Source organism: Anabrus simplex, chromosome 1, assembly GCF_040414725.1.
Source record: "Anabrus simplex isolate iqAnaSimp1 chromosome 1, ASM4041472v1, whole genome shotgun sequence".
Lineage (NCBI taxonomy): Eukaryota > Metazoa > Arthropoda > Insecta > Orthoptera > Tettigoniidae > Anabrus > Anabrus simplex.
In genome coordinates, this window is record NC_090265.1 from 1,615,215,980 (window position 1) to 1,615,237,799 (window position 21,820).

A 21,820-nucleotide genomic window follows, 5' to 3' on the forward strand; every position below is an offset into this window, starting at 1 on the left:
CACTTTTACAACTTCTTTGGGGTCGTGGGTGTGAACTGTGGCGCACATGGATTTGGCCATGTTTTACGTCCAGATGCCCTTCCTGACGCCAACCCTATATGGAGGGATGTAATTACTATTGCGTGTTTCTGTGGTGGTTGGTAGTGTAGCGTGTTGTCTGAGTATGAAGAGGAAAGTGTTTGGACAAACACAAATACCCAATCCTGAGGCCAGAAGAATTATTCAGAGGCGATTAAAATCCCCGACCTGGCCGGGAATTGAACCCGGGACCCTCTGATCCGAAGGCTTCAACACTGACCATTCAAGCCAATGTGTCGGACTGAATGATGTTATTCTATATAGAGTAATAAATAAGTTGCAAGATTGTGAGCTACTGCAAAATGACCTTGATTATGTTGTGAGATGGACAGTAGGCAATGGTATAACGATAAACAGGGTTAAAAGTCAGCAGCATCATGCTGCCCAATACCAGCAATGTTATGTGCAGTTCCTGCAAAGTGTCACTCAAAGTGAATGAAAATTATGTACAGCGTCATGGGAAGTGTGGTGAAACGTTCCATTTAAACTGTGCGCGTGTTTCAAATGCTGTTTTTAAGGCAATGGTGGCAAATCCAGGGGAAATTATGTGGCATTGTAAACAATGCAAACATAACCTTACTTCTGCTAAATCCCCTTCATACTCTTTCCAGCAGAATAAAGTCAAAGCGGACAATACAAGCCTATGTGAAGCTGTGAACAACATGCAGCAAATCCTGAAAGATGTCTGCAGATCACTACAGTTTCAGTCCAGAAAATTTGATGAACTGCTACAGCAAAACAGTGAACTTAAAAAGCGCATAGACCATTTAACCAGCGATGTGAACAACAGCAAAGCAAAAAATAGTGCTCTCAAAGGACAAAATAGTCATTTGAAGAAGCAAATCAATGATCTCGAACAGTATTCTAAGAATTATAATTTAGAAATCGCCGGCATACCAGTCTCTTAAGGATGAGAATGTGTATGACATAGTAACTCAAGTTGCAGTTAATCTCAAAGAACAAAATAGTTATTTGAAGGAGCAAATCAATGATCTCGAACCTGAGCCAGGTGCAGTTGAAGTGGAAACCTGATCGAGACATTGAATATTGCCACCGACTCTCAGCGGTTACAGATAAGGATGGAAGGAAGAAGATTCCTCTCATAACTGCAAAATTCTGTTTGCCTAAAACAAGAAACATGATCATGGACAAAAAAAAGTATATTATTTTATGAATCACTTGGCTCAGGTATACATACCCTACCTTGAATATACTTACTTTGAAGTTCTCTCTCGAAGTGTGCACCAAGCAATTACAAATAGTAGTACTAGACAATAGGCTATGGATATGAAACCAGATCATGAGTTAGGGCTTACCTTACAAGATGATATCACTACAGGCATTGTAAACCCCGATCAAGACTTGAACATGTTAATAAACTATACTGCAGGAATGAGAATTATGCACCTGAATATAAGTGGCATGATAACAAATTTTGAAAGCATGCTGGTTATGTTAAATCAACTGAACCATAAACCAGACATTTTAATACCATCTGAAACCCAACTCATTAGGGATATGCCCTTCTCTATTTTAGGATATAATGAGTACTTCATGTATTTATGTTGGGTATTCAGCCCAAAGGCTGGTTGGATCCTCATAAGGTCCACCATTAGCTGTTATAGATGGCCTAGGTGTCACTGAAGAGATGTACAAGGAAAATGAGGAGTCAGGTAGTTTCCCGTTGCTTTTCTCACTGAGTCAGAAGTTGCTATTGCATATCAGTCTGCGAAGAAGTTGTGGGAGAATTAGGCGGGCGTGGCATTGTCCACCAGCTGGGAGCCGACTGCGAGTCCCGCTGCGGAAGGGGGTGAAGCACACTGCACCGATGGAGCGCCGCTGGTGTTCAACGCCGAGACCAAACAACCAGACGACGCGGCAGTGAATGGGCCATACCAGCATGACACGAAGAGCGAGGCACTTGACAGCCGCAGTAAGCTCCACGGCGCCGTGAATGGCCCAGGGAGCATGGAGCAGAACTATGGGGAGGCTCAGACGATGTCCCAGAAGATGGAGGCAGCGATGGCAATGACAAAGCCAGTGGGATCCCCTCTAGGTGACGGAGAAGCAATGGGGTCCGAATCGACAACCAACAAACAAGGGTGCCAGCTGACAGAACACCAAGGTAAGAATGAGGGGAAAGCCAGCAGAGCTTCGAATGCCACGCGAGGACCTGTGGATCTCCATCACCAGGAACGAAGACCCCCTCGACCGGACCCAGCGGACCCATCATGGGAAAGTGGTGGTCCCCGATGGAATTGACGGGCTCCGAACTGTGGACTTCGAGAGGGCCAACAGGAGGGCTGTGTGACTGAGGTAGTCTGTGTGTGGTTAAATAGTAAGGACCAAGAGAGTGTGACAAAGCGTGGAAATTGTTTCAAGTTATAGGGGGAATATTGACGCAAGTGCGATAACAGGTATAACTTGAAAACAAATGTTCTCTCATCCATGGGTAACTAATGCAAATATCGAGCTTGAATAATAATAATAATAATAATAATAATAATAATAATAATAATAATAATAATAATAATAATAATAATTACTATTATTACTATGTTATTATTATTATTATTGTATGTATAGCTGTGAAGTGTTACAGCCATTTAGTATTATTATTACATCATGTGGACATATGGTACGATCGCATTGTTTTTGAGGTTATGTCATAAACCAGGCACTGTAAATTAATATTATAATTTATTCTTACCTGTATATATAAACTGTAATCCAGAATTGTGAAATACACTGTAGCTTCCAGAATGGTAATATGCACAACAAAAGTGATGATTAATTTCTTGTTCCGAACTCTATGCTGTTTCATAATCCACTTAGGACTAATGATTTGATTGGGACAGCTTCGTTCTGGTCGAAATCCTCCCTGATATTCTCCCAGTTCCTGGTCAAGTTGTTCCTGAATTCTTGTATATATAATTTCAGATAAAATCGTATTAGTAACATCAACAGAGATATACCCCCATAATTACTGGGATCCGATCTATCACCTTTTTTTGTGCAGTGGCTGGATTATTCCTCAGGCATTTCTTCAGTATTCCAGATGTCTATGATATGTTTATGTAAATTTTGAAGGGTTTGTTTATTTGCATTCTTTCATAGTTGTGCTAAAAGTTGTTTCTCTTCTGCTGCTTTGTAGTTCTTGAGGGAATTTATTGCTTGATCACTTCATCATAAGTTGGCGGTATAACCCTTTCCAGTGGAGTTTTACTTTTTTGGGGAAGGATCAAAATTGAATTGTTCTTTTGGATCTTCACAATTGAGTAATTCTTTAAATTAGTTAGCCATAATTTCAGCATTATCCCTATTATTGTGTGCCATTTACCCATTTTTATTTTTCATCATAAGTGTAGGTGGAGTGTACTTTGATTGATATTGTTGGAATATTTTGTAATAGTCTCTTGTTTTATGTTGATGAAATTCTTCTATGGTATTCAGTGTTTCTTTATGATAATTTCTTTTAATCCTTCTCATTTCTTTGGCTGTTTGTCTTCTGGCATTCATGAGTTCTTCGTGGGATTTTTCTGTTTTCCATTGTTGGTCAGATAACCATGCTTTATGCCTTTCTTGAATTGCACTGTCACATTCCTCATTCCACCAGGTATGTTTCTTTCTCCATTTATTGGGAGCATTTTCCTCAGCTACAGTAATCAGTTTGTTAATTATCATCCCCAATTTGTCACTGAGAGATGTTTGCAATCTCTCCATGTATCTTTTATTATTTATTAAATAACTGGGGTCGTAATTTCTTTGCCTAGTGGATTGAGATTTTTTTTTTGTCTCCGTTTAGGTGTTAACTTTATTTTTTATTTTTGATATATAATGATCTGAATCAATGTCAACCCCCCGGAGGACTTTCACATTATAAACTTCTTAGTAGTAATCTCTATCCATGGCTACATGGTCAATTTGAAACTCCCCCAATTTTACATTAGGACATTTCCAAGTCGTTAATTTGTGTGGTTGTCTCTTAAATCTTGTGGTTTCCAGAATAAGTCCATGGTCCTCACAAAGTTCAATTAATCTTTGCCCATTTTTGTTTGTGAATTTATGAGCTACCATCTTCCTACTACTGTACAATATTTTCTTTCTTGCCCTATTTTTGTATTGAAATCACTAAGCAAGAATTTAATGTTTACATCAGAGATGTTTAATAGTAGATGGTCCAGTTCTTCCCAGAATTTGTCTGTTTCTTCTTTTTCCTTCGCATTTTTGTCCTTTGTTGGGGCAGGGACATTTATCAGAGTATAAGTTTTATTCCCCACTTTAATTGTTAATGTTGCTATTCTTAGAGAGGTTGATGAGAAGTCCTTGATCGAGTCTATTATACTGTTATGGACTAGGAATCCCATACCAAATTAGGGACCATTCTTCAGTACTCCTTTTCCTGCAGGGTCTTTGTAAAGGCGATATCCACCAGGTTCTATTGGATCTTCATCCGTATTCCTAAGTTCCTGAAGCACTGTTATTAAAATTTTATGTTGATACATTATATCTGTTAAATGTTTCAATTTGTCAAGTTTCATTAGTGAGTTTATGTTGAGTGTGGCAAAATATGAAAATTTCCCTGGCTTGTTGTATTTAAGTGTTCTGTGAGTTTGCTGCAGCTGTGTGCTCCTTTGGGCTTCCAGGCACTCCGACTCGCCTTGATCTTCTAGTGACACCCCACCGTACGTATATGGACAAGAAAGATATTCAACCTATCAGTACTATTTATTATGAAGCAGACTTACATCAGTACCGGTTTTGACTGCATACAGTCATCATCAGCTGATAGATCACAATATTACATCCATATTACATATTACATCTGGAAAGACGATTGTTGAGGTTTGAATTGGGTGATTAATGAGGTTGTGAAGTGTGTATTTGGTCTGCGAAAGCTATTTTATTTCGCTCAAGTCCGCTGGTATACTGGTGAGGACGCTCCTATCCGCCACCTAGGACGCGCCACATTGGAGTATCACCTCTCCGCCTATTATGACATTATTATTACTATTATTATTATTATTATTATTACATTTGACCACTTCATAAATAACGACACCCCACCGTATCTGAATGGTGCCTTTCCTCAGATCCGTGATGTTGTATGTCCGAGCCGGTAGATTCATTTGTTAGAAGACTCTTCATGATTGGCTTATTGTCTGATCATTATGATCGAAACATTTCTGACTGAGGTCAGGGTTTACAATTTCAAATGTGATCTGGAAAGGCGATTGGTGAGGTTTGAATTGGTGATTAATGAGGCTGTGAAGTGTGTGTTTGGTCTGCGAGAGCTATTTTATTTCACTCAAGTCCGCCGGTATACTGGTGAGGACGCCCCTGTCTGCCACCTAGGATGCGCCACATCAGAGTATCACCTCTCCGCCTACTATGACATTATTATTATTACATATGACCGCTCCACTGATTCATTCCAAAATGCATTCTTTTTTGTTTACTTTAAGTCTCGTTTTAAACTCAACACACTGTTAACTCTAAGTATAGCAATCAGAAGAGGAAATGAACTGACGCAGTTGTTACAGAAACAATCCGAGTGACGTTTACATTCACTGATGGTGCACGAACAAGTGAATACGGCACTGGATGGTGGCTCCACTAACTTCCCCACTGTCATTGCTGGCACATTGTCATTGGCTGTCCCTCAGTCGTAGGACAGTTGTAGAGCTAACAAAATCACTGTAGCCAGTTGATTACATAATGGAAACATTTGCTTGTGCCGATTTACCTGATGTTCACCTCATTTATAGAGCAGTTGGAGAATCTACACATCCAGCGAGGGAGCTGTATAGACAATTTCCAAACTGCCGTATTACTAACAACCGATCGTTTGTCGCAGTGCACTAAAGCCTCCGGAACACTGGATCACTTCATCCTTGATTTGAGCGTCATGAACCGCATTGTGACCCTGCAGAACTTGGGCGAGAAGAAGAAATTTGATGACTTGTTAAAGAGAGACTGACTATAAGCACAAGGAGCTTGGCAAGGAAGGTAGGTACATCTAAGTGGACTGTTCACTGTACGGTACCTTCATGAATAGCTATTGCACCCATACCACCACCAGAGAGTTCAGCATCTCCAAGAAATGGATTACGTACCAAGAGCTGAATTCCGCACCTGGTTCTTGCAACACTGGACGTAATGCAGACTTTCCACATGATGTATTGGTTATACAGGGTGGGTTGGGTATAATCAGGCAGCTGCAAACATATGATGCCCCAGATTAGAAAGAATTGAAATATGACAAATCGTATAGTAAAAGGTGCATGGTTTACTGGGAAAAAATGTTTTCATTGTGGTATTTAGAGATGTCATATAGGCTTTATGTTTGCGCAATATTATGCAATGTAACAAAATGAAGAAATGAGATCCAGGGTGTTTCTGCGTTTGGCGAGTGGTTCTCCCAAAAATCTATGTTAATGAAATCACTTTGAGGGAGAACATTCAATGTAAGCAGTTCGGCAACAGTGCTAGAAGTGTCACATGCCAGTTCGGATTTCTGCTGTTCCTAGTGACAGGGATGTAGTTAGATGGGTTCCCTTCCCCTCCATGAAACTGGACCAGAGTTACGAGCTGCCTGTCTCACCTTCACCTTGAATGACAGCTGTGCAGTGGCAAATTGTCGTCCATACTAGACATACGCAAGTTATATAGTAGTAGTAGTATTGAATGATGCCAGTGTACGAAAACCGCAAGTACCTTGATATGCTGCTAGTGTATGGTGGGGCACAACAGAATACGCATCACACTAAGCAAATCTATCGGGAAAGGTTTCCCAATTAATGGGTGTTGAATCCAGCAATATTGTAGTACAGTGTGTTTGTGATACCAGTTGTGTTACATTACACAAAATTGAGACCCTTGAATGGCCATGTGTAATCTTAGACGTGGAAGAAGACATCCTGGCAATGGTAGATGATGACTCTGGGTGCAGTACGCATAGTATAGCACGTGCTGTTGGTGTATCAACTTGGACCATGCATAGGACACTGCATGAAGAGCAAATGCACTCTTACCACATTCAGTGTGTGCAGTGTGTCTCACCAGATGATTAGTGATTACCAACCAAGAGTGTGCTTCTGCTACTGGTTAATTGATCAAGCACGCAATACAGACCTTCTGTCAAGTGTATTAGCGACAGGTGAGGCAATTTTCACACGACAAGGAGTGTTCAGTATACACATTACTCACTTACGGGCTGTGAAACATTCCCATTCAGAATGGTAAGGCAACTTCCAACACTGGTTCTCAATTAATATCTGGATGGGCATAGTAGGAGATCACTTACTTGGACCAGTCATCTTACCTTCATGGTTGACTGATGTGGCTTACCTAGATTTCCTCACAGGTATGTTACTGGAGCTATTTGAGGATGCGTCACTGCAACTATCCAGAACTATGTGGTTTTTACATGATAGTGTAGTAAGGATGTAATAATCATTTTCATAATATTTCATTAGTTTCTTTATTCATTGATATGGTGAACTAGGACACAATACTTCTTTAAATTGTAAAAAACAAAAGGTAGTGTTAAATTGTTTTATACTTTGAACTGGCATCACTGATGAAAGGAATGAATGATTTTCCCAAAACATGTATGGTAAAATAAATAGTTTTCTATCATTACCTATAAGGTGTATTGACAAGGTGGACTCAAGTAAAACTATTGTAAATAGTTCTGTAATAGGCTAGATTCAGATAAGTCAATACAGGATCAAACATAATACCTATTATGGTTAAGTTTATCAACAGTGACCTATCTAAGGCATTTGATAGGTTACTGGTAGATCATGAGAGACTACTGGCAAAAATCAGTGCACTTGGACTAGACAAAAGAGTGACTGAATGGGTGGCTATATTTATAGAAAACAGAACTCAGAGAATTAGAATAGGTGAAGCTTTATCTGACCCTGTAATAATTAAGAGGGGAATTTCTCAAGGCAGAATTATTGGACCTGTATGTTTTCCTATATATACTAAATGATATGAATAAAGAAGTGGAATCAGAAGGCTTTTTTCAGACGATGTTACTCTGTACAGAGTAATAAATTAGTTAAAAGATTGTGAGCAACTGCAAAATGACCTTGATAATATGAGATGGACAGTATGATGATAAATGGGGTTAAAAGTCAGGTTGTAGTTTCACAAATAGGAGAAGTCCTCTCAGTTTTTAATTACTGCATTGATGGGGTGAAAGTTCCTTTTGGGGATCATTGTATCTAGGTGTTAATAAAAGGAAAGATCTAAGTATGATTGTAAATAAAGGTTACAGGTCTCCGCACATGATTATGAAGTTATTTCAGGGTTGTAGTAAGGATGTAAAGGAGAGAGCATATAATTCTTTGGTAAGATGCCAACTAGAGTATGGTTCCAGTGTATGGGACCCTCACCAGGATTACTTGATTCAAGGACTTGAAAAAATCCAAAGAAAAGCAGCTCGATTTTTTTCTGGGTGATTTTCGACAAAAGAGTAGCATTACAAAAATGTTGCAAATTTTGGGCTGGGAAGACTTGGGAGAAAGGAGACAAGCTGCTGAACTAAATGGTATATTCCAAGCTGTCAGCGGAGAGATGGCATGGAATGACATCAGTAGACGAATAAGTTTGAGTAGTGTCTTTAGAAGTAGGAAAGATCACAACATGAAGAAAAAGCTGGAATTCAAGAGGACAAATTGAGGAAAATATTCATTTATAGGAAGGGGAGTTAGGGATTGGAATAACTTACCAAGGGAGATGTTCAATAAATTTCCACTTTGCAATCATTTAAGAAAATGTTAGGAAAACAACAGGTACGGAATCTGCAACCTGGGTGACTGCCCTAAATGCAGATCAGTAGTGATTGAAAAAAAGTGCTGGTGATTTCAATTGATTTTAATGCTTAAGACTGGTTCTATTTTTGTACATAAAGACCAGCTTTCAGGGTCATTGTTTGAATTTTACATATTTTTTTTACGAGTAAGATACAGTGCGAGTATTTACACGAAGAAAGTGGATGGTAGATTAAATATAGTGTAAACAGTGAAATTGGTGCACAACCCAGTTCTCTTCGATATTATTCACAGGTATATTATTGATATATATATATAGTCCACCTCTGTGGTGTAGTGGTTAGTGTGATTAGCTGCCACCCGTGGAGGCCCGGGTTCTATTCCCGGCTCTGCCACAAAATTTGAAACGTGGTACGAGGGCTGGAATGGGGTCCACTCAGCCTCAGGAGGTCAACTGAGTCCAAGGGATAAACCGACCCTGGAGGGTAAACAAATAATGATGAAGAAGATATTTATTGATACCTTTACAGAGCTTTCCTGAGCTAATAACTTCTATAAGGAAACAGTATAACTTAAACATAATGATATTACATCATATTATGTGACATGAGGGATGTTTCTGGAATAGTTCTGACTTCTGACTACTAGGATGTCATTTCTGAATTAAAATAAGGCATGCTGTGGAAGTTTTGTATCTCAAGAGATGTTCAGTTTCTGAAAATATGCATATTTAATCAATTTTTAAAAAACAGTATGAATATGTACATCAGCGGCTACTGGGCGTGAGCAAGCATATTAAAACAGTATTAGCATAAGTGATGGGTGGCCACTTTCTCTTTGGTTAACGTGCCTAGCCAGCTAGTCAAGCTCAGATGGTAGCATACTGTTAGAAGTAAATGGACTGACATTGGGATCCATTGTCTGGCGTTGATGTTTGGTCAAACACACATCATTCTGGCATAACTTTCAAGTACCATAACAAATAGCACTGAGTTCATAAAAATAAAAATCTCTCTGGCATGATTACAAATATTTAATCAATGCTAAGGAAAGAAAAACAAAAAATCATTTACAAGAACTTCATGTTATTGTACAGACATTAATGAGGTAAATCATTCACAAATACAGACGATAATGCCACTTAATTTAAAGAAGCTGATTTCATTGAAAAAGCCTTTGTTACCAGTAATATGGACATTAATAAATCCCTCCATTAAAATAAACATATATTTCACTGACTTCACCTTCATGTACAGCCCTTTTAAAAACAGAAAATTGACATGTTTACACGATCTTCATTAACACAAAGGTTGATAAATCACTTCATTGAAAGAAGGAGATCCCTTAAGGTGACCAAGTATTACAGAGACTGTACAGCCAGTTCTTGAAAAGTAAATACTCCTTTGCAAGCTGTCATAGATTTTAAAAGCTTCAGATTGGTTCAGCAAACGCACAATTATCCAGGAGTGGATTATCCAGTTTGTGGTTTATCCATGCACCCCCAAGATTTATTGTATTGAAAATGAAAATCCACAGCCTGTTTCCAGTCGTTCGTGTGGGTCAGCAGTGAAATGAATTCCCCATCTAGCGGTGAGGATGGGAATTGTGCCAGCAACTGAATCCTGTCACACTCCTCTGGGGCAATGATTAATGATGGACAGATTAAATTATACTGGAGAGTGTTGCTGGAATGAAAGAGGATGGAGAAAACTGGAGTACTTGTAGAAAAACCTGTCCACCTCTGCTTTTTCCAGCATAAATCTCACATGGATTGATCGGGATTTGAACCACGGAACCCAGTGGTGAGAGGCCAGCACACTGCTGCCTGAACCACAGAGGCATGAGGTTTATTGTATTATTACTTTTTATTTTATTGTCATGGCATTTTGAATATGTGTGAACTGCACACTTGAAATTCGATTGCGCTCTCGACAGCAAGTGTGCTGGAGGCATGCTTTGTTCGAGAATTAAACACTATACAGTGTACTGTATAGCAGTTATTTTTGGTGTTCTGTGACAGCAGTCATGGCTATGAAGAGAAAGAACACAGTTTTAAATTTAAAACAAAAGCTTGAATTAATTGAAAAATTTGAGAAAAGAGAATTGGTAAAGAAATTAGCGAATCATTATGAGATTGGAATTCTGTATACTTTTGTTTAAGTACTTCAAGTATTTTACCAACAGTAGATGTCGTAACCCCTTTGTTAAATTTATATTGAATGTGTTAATTGTTCATCTATTTGCATTTCCAAACAGTATTGTGTGTTCTGTATTATTGAAAGTTTCGTTGTACATTAAAATGCACAAAATCATATTATCTGTTTTTTGAGTTATCCTTGCAAATTTGTCCAGTGATTAGTTTAGATAATCGAGAGCTTGTTGTACTTATAAAACATGCTTCCTGGACAACATGCAATCATTTAGGATAGAACCGTGGATCATTAGACCAGCCTGTGGACCGATATTCACACAGACGCGTAACCAATGTTAATAGAGAACAGTAAGGTTAGTCATTCCGCGTTACGGGCTGCCATTGGCTGTCGCTGTGACGTCACCATGGAACATCGCTGGTAGCCGCTGACGGCAGACTGTATTAGCGCGCGGGTAATGTTTCACATTTTAATAATATACCGAAGTGATATTTTAGAATTTTTGAAAGTCATACAATGTATTCTATAGAAACATACATTCTGTACAAGATAAAGTACGTATAACATCGTAGCGCTACAAAATAAGAGGTACTTAGAAGTGCGCGATATGTTAGGTTTAAATCAACAGATTCGGGACAAATAAGACTATTTTTACTTACTGTTATTCACTCTTACCTCAGTGAAGATGATGTTGACGAAATGCACGGAATCTGCACCTCACTCTGACTGACAGATGGATTTTGTTTTATACACTGACTGACAGAGCAAAAACAACACCAAGAAGGAGTGGTCAGAACTTTATGCCAATTGCAGGGTAGACTGACGTCATTGAGGTATGCTCATGATGTGAAATGCGCCGCTGTGCTGCGCACGTAGCGAACGATAAATGGGACACGGCGTTGGTGAATGGCCCACTTCGTACCGTGATTTCTCAGCCGACAGTCATTGTAGAACGTGTTGTCGTGTGCCACAGGACACGTGTATAGCTAAGAATGCCAGGCCGCCGTCAACGGAAGCATTTCCAGCAGACAGACGACTTTACGAGGGGTATGGTGATCGGGCTGAGAAGGGCAGGTTGATCGCTTCGTCAAATCGCAGCCGATACCCATAGGGATGTGTCCACGGTGCAGCGCCTATGGCGAAGATGGTTGGCGCAGGGACATGTGGCACGTGCGAGGGGTCCAGGCGCAGCCCAAGTGACGTCAGCACGCGAGGATCGGTGCATCCGCCGCCAAGCGGTGGCAGCCCCGCACGCCACGTCAACCGCCATTCTTCAGCATGTGCAAGACACCCTGGCTGTTGCAATATCGACCAGAACAATTTCCCGTCGATTGGTTGAAGGAGGCCTGCACTCCCGGTGTCTGCTCAGAAGACTACCATTGACTCCACAGCATAGACGTGCACGCCTGGCATGGTGCCGGGCTAGAGCGACTTGGATGAGGGAATGGCGGAACGTCGTGTTCTCCGATGAGTCACGCTTCTGTTCTGTCAGTGATAGTCACCGCAGACGAGTGTGGCGTCGGCGTGGAGAAAGGTCAAATCCGGCAGTAACTGTGGAGCGCCCTACCGCTAGACAACGCGGCATCATGGTTTGGGGCGCTATTGCGTATGATTCCACGTCACCTCTAGTGCGTATTCAAGGCACGTTAAATGCCCACCGCTACGTGCAGCATGTGCTGCGGCCGGTGGCACTCCCGTACCTTCAGGGGCTGCCCAATGCTCTGTTTCAGCAGGATAATGCCCGCCCACACACTGCTCGCATCTCCCAACAGGCTCTACGAGGTGTACAGATGCTTCCGTGGCCAGCGTACTCTCCGGATCTCTCACCAATCGAACACGTGTGGGATCTCATTGGACGCCGTTTGCAAACTCTGCCCCAGCCTCGTACGGACGACCAACTGTGGCAAATGGTTGACAGAGAATGGAGAACCATCCCTCAGGACACCATCCGCACTCTTATTGACTCTGTACCTCGACGTGTTTCTGCGTGCATCGCCGCTCGCGGTGGTCCTACATCCTACTGAGTCGATGCCGTGCTCATTGTGTAACCTGCATATCGGTTTGAAATAAACATCAATTATTCGTCCGTGCCGTCTCTGTTTTTTCCCCAACTTTCATCCCTTTCGAACCACTCCTTCTTGGTGTTGCATTTGCTCTGTCAGTCAGTGTATATCAATGAAACAAAATGACTTACTAATACTGTGTGTACCCACCCCAGACTTGGGTCATTAGGTGATATCAAGAAATCTCCTGTAGGCATGCCCAGGGACCTGTCAAATTTTCAGCAGCGATATGCGATGAACCCTGCAATGTATTTGAATCCCTCCAGACTACAGTCAGTATTGGATAGATCATCACTATCAACAGCTGGCAATTCAATGTCATTAATATCCTTGTCGCCCTCAGTCATCGCCAGAGCTTGTCATATCCGGGAGGATGTGAGAGTAATCTGAGGATATCCAATTACTTCCTTCATTAGGTCCTTGCCTAGATAAAGCCGACAGCCGCTTTTCTCTCAATTCTCTTCTAGACTGTATTTCATGGAGTCGTATATTTTCTGGCTGCGAACAACCTTGCCGAGATTGGCAACATGGTATACAACAGTTGAATATTTCGGGGAAAGAATCTGAAGTTTCAGCTCTACGAAAAATATACCTTGCACGAACGGGAAAGAAACAAGTACCAACACCATAAAATCACTTTTGAAATATCTAGGCCTATAAACATGATTCATTCATTTCAAAGTTCTATTCAAAATATATCTTGTACAAACGAAAGTGACCAGACACATTTACTCATTGTACAAAATAACTCAGGTTTTCACACACATTCATGCATCAATAATACAGCAATACACCCACACTGACAGCGAAGATTGTGCGTCTACTGCTGCACTCTTACGGCGATTTGGAGAACTATTGGTAGTCGCGCCTTCCTGTGTTAAACTAGTGGCATAGAGCAGGCAGTGTAAGAGGATCGAGATGGCGGTGCAGCCAACATTCAGATGGTGAATTTTTTTCCGACCAGGTGGACATGAACTGACTAACCACAGTGTCAGACTTGATACCTTAATGATCATGGGCACCAGCCAGGCTATACATCTGAATGATGATGATGATGATATTATTATTATTATGTAGTGTGGCTGTTGTTAGACCTGGTGCAGCCTTTGTAAGGTAAACCCTCCGATGAGAGTGAGAGATATATGCCGTGTGTGGGGAAACTCTGTGTTATTGTGGTGGAGTATATTGTTGTATTTGAATGATAAATAATTTGTATATTCCTGTGAATTGAATAATATATTTCTTCCACCTTTCAATACTTAGAGTAATTTGTTATTTAAAGTCAGTACAGAACCAAAACTAAAATTCATCAATTGTAATCTGAATGATAAGCAGCATAAATGTCTTAGGGCCTATACATACTTTTTTTTAAATAGAACATAAATAAAAGTTACTTATTTGAATGTAATTTGTGCAGTCGGACCAGATCTGCTATGCAGTGCTGTGTGTATTCTCATACATCGCAGCAGGCCAAGAGCAGCGTAGGTTGCAGCAAGGAGATCCTCATGCAGCTGCTGCTGCAGCAAGACGTCACTGACAAATGTAGCAGTTTGGTAAGCCAAGACTCTCCTTGCAGTCCTCAACCACTATGCCACATGATGCCTGTGGTCCATACTGTCTGCCTTGGATGTGATAACACAGTAGCATAGATCTAATGCAGTTTTATTCGTGATATAAGTGATAAAGTTGTCATATGTATTATTATCATTTATCTTCAGTGAAAGGAATATCAAATGTGGTAATAGGAATGTGCCTTCTGTGAGAACTAATATGTAACTGTGGTTATCAAATTAAGAGGTTTATATACACGTCTTACCAATTTCCTGTTTAAAAATATTGAGGAAGTGTTTATAGTTTTGTCTTTCCTGAGTAAATTTTATTGAGCATCTTCGTAGAGATAGGAAAATAAAATAATTGATTTGTTACCATCAAACTAATGTTGTTATTGACTGATTTGAGATTCTTCATTGCTGGGAAAATTAATTTTTGTGTTGGTATAGCAGGTGGAATCATAAGTGATGATAGAGATGTGCAAAATGCAATTTAAGAAAATTACTGGATTCAGCAATAAAGAACATTTTGTCTTCATGGGGACTTCATCTATGAACTGTTTTGTAATTAACAGTGACATCTCAGTGTAGAATATAAAGTATTCTGTACACTGGAAAGCCACTCTATTAAAACTTCATTGCACTCAGTGAATAGAGTAAACAAAAATTAAACAGAATGACAGGTTGTATACACAAAAGATTTTTGAATCCTAATGGAGACATACTGTATCTCTAAAGGAATTACATTTAAAATTAATGTCTTCCTCTTAAATGAATAAACACAACCATATTTAATGTTACATACCTTTCAACTGAGATATTTGCTAACAATACTTTTTTTTTGGCATAGAATATTTTGTAATGTATGACTGGTTAGTAGTACTGCATAGCATCTATCTGATAGTTCCTCAAGTTTAAATAGTTACTATTCAAAATGTTTCTTTCAATTACATTATATTTGCATATATAATTATACATTAATTAAACATCAGTTGTGATTGTTAATAGACATTTATAAGATAGCAAAGACATGTCAGAATCATTAAACATTTACTATATTTAATTTTGTTGCTGGAAAACTATCATACTTTAAAATGATGCTATTTGTTTGTACTATCAGTGGTATATCTAATACTGGAAAATAACCAAGGCCAAGTGTGATTTCAAGCACATGTAGCAACAAAGAAGCTACAAAATTTATGGTCAAAGGATAATACTGTATGCATTAATTCTTTTTAAATTTTATTAACCTGCCTAAAATTGCAGGTGATGACAAGGACCCAAATTACTACATTTAACGTATAAATTAATAGCCTGCAGCAGTTTAATTCCTTTATTTTTTATTGATTAATTTTGTAAAGAATGTTAATTTTATAAGCTTTACAGTAAGAGATGTGATTGTGTTTAAAAAATTATTTCTTTTTATTTGTGAAAGCTTACTAAAATTTTCAAATTATAATTATACCAATATTATACCAATTAATGTTATTACTGTTCTATTGTTTGTTTTCCTCCTGTGATTTTTTAAAATGTATATTCCACATATACTCAAGGCAGTATGTGTTTAAAACTGATTCCTAACTGTTCTAAATGTTATATTTATGTCTTCCCTATCTTTCTAAATGTCTATTTCCTTGTGTATTATAATAGTAGCATTTTACATGGGAAAGGATTACAATAATCATTAGTTTTGATGAATTTATTTAAAAAAAAAAAAATTTTTATTTACTTATTTATACTGTCATGACTTTGCCAGGTAGCAGTGATGTGTGGATAGGGAGACAAATATGCTTAAAAGTATTAATTAGTTTTATTTATGATTGAGTTCATCTTCTTAGTACTGTGAACTTCCTACATTGAGCAATATATATAAGACACTTCAGTTTGGTTGAGATTCACATGTAAATGGGATTTTTGTGGGCTCATATTAGTGAATCAACAGGTTCCATGGTCAAGGTGTTTATTGTATTATCAACAGGTTCTTTCTTCCTTCCTCAATTTGTACATGGCTTGTGTCATTAAATAAATAAATAAATATATAAATAAATAATGCCCTCACTACTATCTTCAATGTTCACTTGATAACTTTCTTTTAAGCTGTATATAACCATCCTCATTAACACAATCTTTGTTACTTGACTCAGTCTTGTCACTACTTTCAGCTAATATCTTCTCTAGACTTCTCTCAGACAAGTGTAAACCTCACAATGTTCCTATCATGCTGGTTGCTATTTGTTGACTGTAGGTGACAAAGTGAACTTGATGAAATAGCTTCTGTATTATGCTACCCAATGTTGCAATACCATTGGAAGAAAATTCACTCCAAGGATGCACAGACTGTATTCATAGTTTGCATGGATAGCTAACAAATGACAGGAAAGTGAATGTTTTATATACAGCTAGTGGAGTCAATATACATGTACTTCAGACTGCCCCTGAGATGTGATTGCTGGATCCCTATGCGGACACACTGAATGGCCTGAGAGGTTAAGTTAATTTAATTTCATGTGTTAGGCTCACTTTAGTGTTATTATAGTTTTTAATAGTCTAATGATAGAACCCAATTTTTTCAAAAGTGAATAAATGATTGTGTTGTTAAGTGAAAGATACAGCTGTTGAAACACGAACTTAATCTAATTTTTTTTATCATGGCAAACAATCACATTGGTATGTATGTGCTGTATTCTTTATTACTTTTCTTGTTTATGTAATTTGCAATTTTGTAGTTTAGTGTAATTGAACAAACTTTATAAGCCTAATATGTTTCAAAATCTGTTTTTGAACAGGGCAAAATAAAATAAACATATAGTAATACTATACATTGCTGGATAGGTACTTTATTTTAATATTGTTGGTTTAACCGGCCATTTCGTTATCTGACCACGGGCTTGGTTCTGAGCAGGCCTAAAACCTTTAGCGTACTTAATTATGTGTGCTTTTACAGTCCACTGCCCGATGACATATCAGCAGGTACCATGCACTCATCCAGGTGGAATTTCTATCCCTAGTGACATTATAATCTCACCCTTTTACTAAAATTCCTATAGAAGTTAGATATTTTGGAATAACAACTTATAATAAAGACTGGGTTATTCCGTATGGAATGGGGAATCCGTTGATGGTAACTGACTTACATAACAATGATTAGAAGAGATTATAAATGCTGTGACAATTATTTACATCGGAATTTTAGTTATGTGCAGGTATGTGTAAAAGACGGAAATCGAAATCACATGAAAACATCCTCTTAATCACCTGTTAGATATGGAGCAAGTATAGAATGTAATATGGCAATATATAGATGTCAAGGTCAGCCTAGGTCAGCGTCAGGAAGTAAATTTGGTTTATAACCAAGTCTGTCTATTAGGTTATCAGCCTAGAGGCTGGTTGGATCTTCAAATAGACAACCAAAGGTTATGTGGTTACAGGAAAACTGCAAAAACTGATGACAGCACCAAAATGAGGCACAGTAGGCAAGATGAGGGGTGAGGTAGTTTGCCATTGTTTTCCTCCCTGGACCAGAAATTGCTATTACAACATGATTGTCCCTATGAGTAACACCCTTCATAACATTCAGACACACCAGCCGTGCTCTGAATGTTGTTCAATCAATCACTACTGATGTGCATTTATGGCAGTCGCCCAGGTGCCAGATTCCCTATTGTTATTTTCCTAGCCTTTTCTAAATGTCTGCAAAGAAATTGGAAATTTATTGAATTTATTTTCTGAATACATTTACACAACCCATCCCATGGTTATATCTTTGCACTATTTCAGGTTCTGATAGTTTAATGAATGTTTTCATGAAATTTGTTCTGCCTTTTAACTTTATCCTCTTTCTCAATTCCCACAAAGTTAGAAGTAAGGTCAGTCCCTCTGCATACTTCTTCATTGTATCCTTTGTATTTCTTTCATTCTTTTTCTTTCTTTCTTGTCATCTAACACAGGGGGATAAATCTGTTTATTCTAAGGATGCCTGCAGCATATGACACATGAGTGCCTGCAGTAAATTGTAGGAAGAAAAATAATTTTCAGATAAAGCTCATGTCCACACAGTGACAACTTCTTACATGGATGAAGGACTTTTTTATTGTGTCCTCATAATGAACCAAAAATATTGAAAAATATAGAATATAAACATCACATTCACCAGGCTGATAAATATGATTCTTCTTTGTAAACATTTTTGGAATCCCCCTCAGTGCTATGTACATTCACTCAAAGGACAGGACACAGGGATCAATGTCATCACGCCGGTGTGAACTTTCATGGCGGCTTGTTGAGAAAACACGAACTGGAGCAGGAATCATTACTCAGCACCACCCATTACCCAGCAGCTTCCATATTGTCACAGCCAGGATGAGACTGGGATTTCGGTAGAAGCTATACTTTGCTCTGGCCTGTGCTAAGAGACAAATGCTTAAGTACTGCATCCATCAAGAAAGGGTAACAGGTGATATATCCAAGTAGTTCTGCTAATTCAATAATGGGTTCTTTCAAAGTTCTACGAGCTGCATATATATTTGAGGATGTTTATGTTCTTGAAAAGTCTTTTTTTTTTTTTTTTTTTTTTCAATTCTTTTTCCAGTTTCACAGTGAAATCAATGCATTATTTATGTAGAAGGGTTTCAGCTCTTAGAGTAAGTTTTGTTACAGTAATCTATTTCTCAAATTCTTATCCCATGTATGGCTTGCAATTAAAATAAGAATCCATATCACTTGTGAGAATATCTAATTTTAAAAATCAATCAGTCAAATCAGTCAATATTGATCTGCATTTAGGGCAGTCGTCCAGGTGGCAGATTCCCTATCTGTTGCTTTCCTAGCCTTTTCCGAAATGATTTCAAAGAAATTGGAAATTTATTGAACATCTCCCTTGGTAAGTTATTCCAATCCCTAACTCCCCTTCCTATAAATGAATATTTGCCCCAGTTTGTCCTCTTGAATTCCAACCTTATCTTCATATCGTGATCTTTCCTACTTTTATAAACGCCATTCAAACCTATTCGTCTACTAATGTCATTCCACGCCATCTCTCCGCTGACAGCTCGGAACATACCACTTAGTCGAGCAGCTCTTCTTCTTTCTCTCAATTCTTCCCAACCCAAACACTGCAACATTTTTGTAACGCTACTCTTTTGTCGGAAATCACCCAGAACAAATCGAGCTGCTTTTCTTTGGATTTTTTCCAGTTCTTGAATCAGGTAATCCTGGTGAGGGTCCCATACACTGGAACCATACTCTAGTTGGGGTCTTACCAGAGACTTATATGCACTCTCCTTTACATCCTTACTACAACCCCTAAACACCCTCATAACCATGTGTAGAGATCTGTACCCTTTATTTACAATCCCATTTATGTGATTACCCCAGTGAAGATCCTTCCTTATATTAACACCTAGATACTTACAATGATCCCCAAAAGGAACTTTCACCCCATCAACGCAGTAATTAAAACTGAGAGGACTTTTCCTATTTGTGAAACTCACAACCTGACTTTTAGCCCCGTTTATCAACATACCATTGCCTGCTGTCCATCTTACAACATTTTCGAGGTCACGTTGCAGTTGCTCACAACCTTGTAACTTATTTATCACTCTATAGAGAATAACATCATCCGCAAAAAGCCTTACCTCCGATTCCACTCCTTTACTCATATCATTTATATATATAAGAAAACAAAGGTCCGATAACACTGCCCTGAGGAACTCCCCTCTCAACTGTTACAGGGTCAGACAAAGCTTCACCTACTCTAACTCTCTGAGATCTATTTTCTAGAAATATAGCAACCCATTCAGTCACTCTTTTGTCTAGTCCAATTGCACTCATTTTTGCCAGTAGTCTCCCATGATCCACCCTATCAAATGCTTTAGACAGGTCAATCGCGATACAGTCCATTTGACCTCCAGAATCCAAGATATCTGCTATATCTTGCTGGAATCGTACAAGTTGAGCTTCAGTGGAATAACCTTTCCTAAAACCGAATTGCCTTCTATCGAACCAGTTATTAATTTCACAAACTGCTGTAGGTATTAACACTCTCCTACTCACTGTTTGAACAAGATTAGTTAGGTATCTCCAAAAAAAAAAAAAAAAATTGTAGGATCAGTATTTTCACTTTCAAATGCCTTGCTCATTTTCTGTATGTCCTGAGCTACTGGCTTCAGATACTACAGATAAACTTAATTAGCTAGATCACAAAACATATTGTAAAGTATTTCAGCAGTATAACAGTTTAAAAATGAACAGTTATTTCATCCCACTGTGTGAGAATTCTAGTCACTGCCAGTTCTATTGATAACAACAGATATATACATAGATCACACTGAGTCATTTCCAATTGCAGAGGCAAAGACAGTACCAGGAAGTAATGAGTTATTTTGTTCATATCATATTACTTCAGGAGGGACAAACACATCATTCAAATAAACAAACAATCTTAGGCAAATGAAAAGTCATCTTCAGGGTTGTTGAAGGTGGAACTTGAACTTGCCATTTGCTGAATGCAAGCTTATGGATACACAATCCATAGCACACAGCCATCTCACTCTGTGAATAATGACTTTCCTGAGAGATTCTCCTTAAAATTTAATTCTTGAATATTCCTTATGTTTTACCATGGACACAATTCTTGAATCTTTTGAATGTTGTATTACACCAGCTGTTGAAAGAGAAATTCACAGTACTAGAGGAATAACATTATGGAGTTTTGTATGAAACACATGTTTTGAGTAAAATTTATTTTTATTTATTTGTTAAGTTTTCTTTTCAATATAGTATTTGTGACATGACCAAAGAATCACCTCATCTTGATATGGTAATGATTTTGCTAGTAGCAGTACATAATACGGTGTCCCTTTTTATAAGTACTATACACCACATGAAAATGTACTAATTTGTTCATAGTGGTTATCGTTGTTATTATTAAGATTGAATATTGAGAATTGTTGGATATTAAATTGATGTACAAATTAAGAATGATCTACAGAAGCATGCAACAAAAATTGTATAATTGATGTATCATGGGATGTATTTAAATAGGCTTTAAAACAGAGTTTCACTTGTCAGACATCAAGTAAATAATATTTTAATTGGAGATGATGTAAGATTTTAAGGCTGTAAAGTTTTTGGAATGTTATCATGGCAATTGGATGTAACATTTTTATTGAATGTTTCTGTTACCCTTCTTGAAT

At 38.3% G+C, this 21,820-nt stretch overlaps 1 protein-coding gene across 1 annotated transcript in view; it reads left to right on the plus strand.

Annotated features, from left to right (window-relative positions):
* Rab3-GEF (Rab3 GDP-GTP exchange factor) overlaps window positions 1-14,727 on the plus strand; it is a 517,470-nt gene extending 502,743 nt beyond the window's left edge. The window contains exon 40 of the mRNA XM_068226364.1: window positions 14,495-14,727. Coding sequence (XP_068082465.1) covers window positions 14,495-14,614 — 120 coding nt within the window. The 3' untranslated portion in view covers window positions 14,615-14,727. The remainder of the gene's footprint in view (window positions 1-14,494) is intronic.
* Window positions 14,728-21,820: the final 7,093 nt, after the last annotated feature.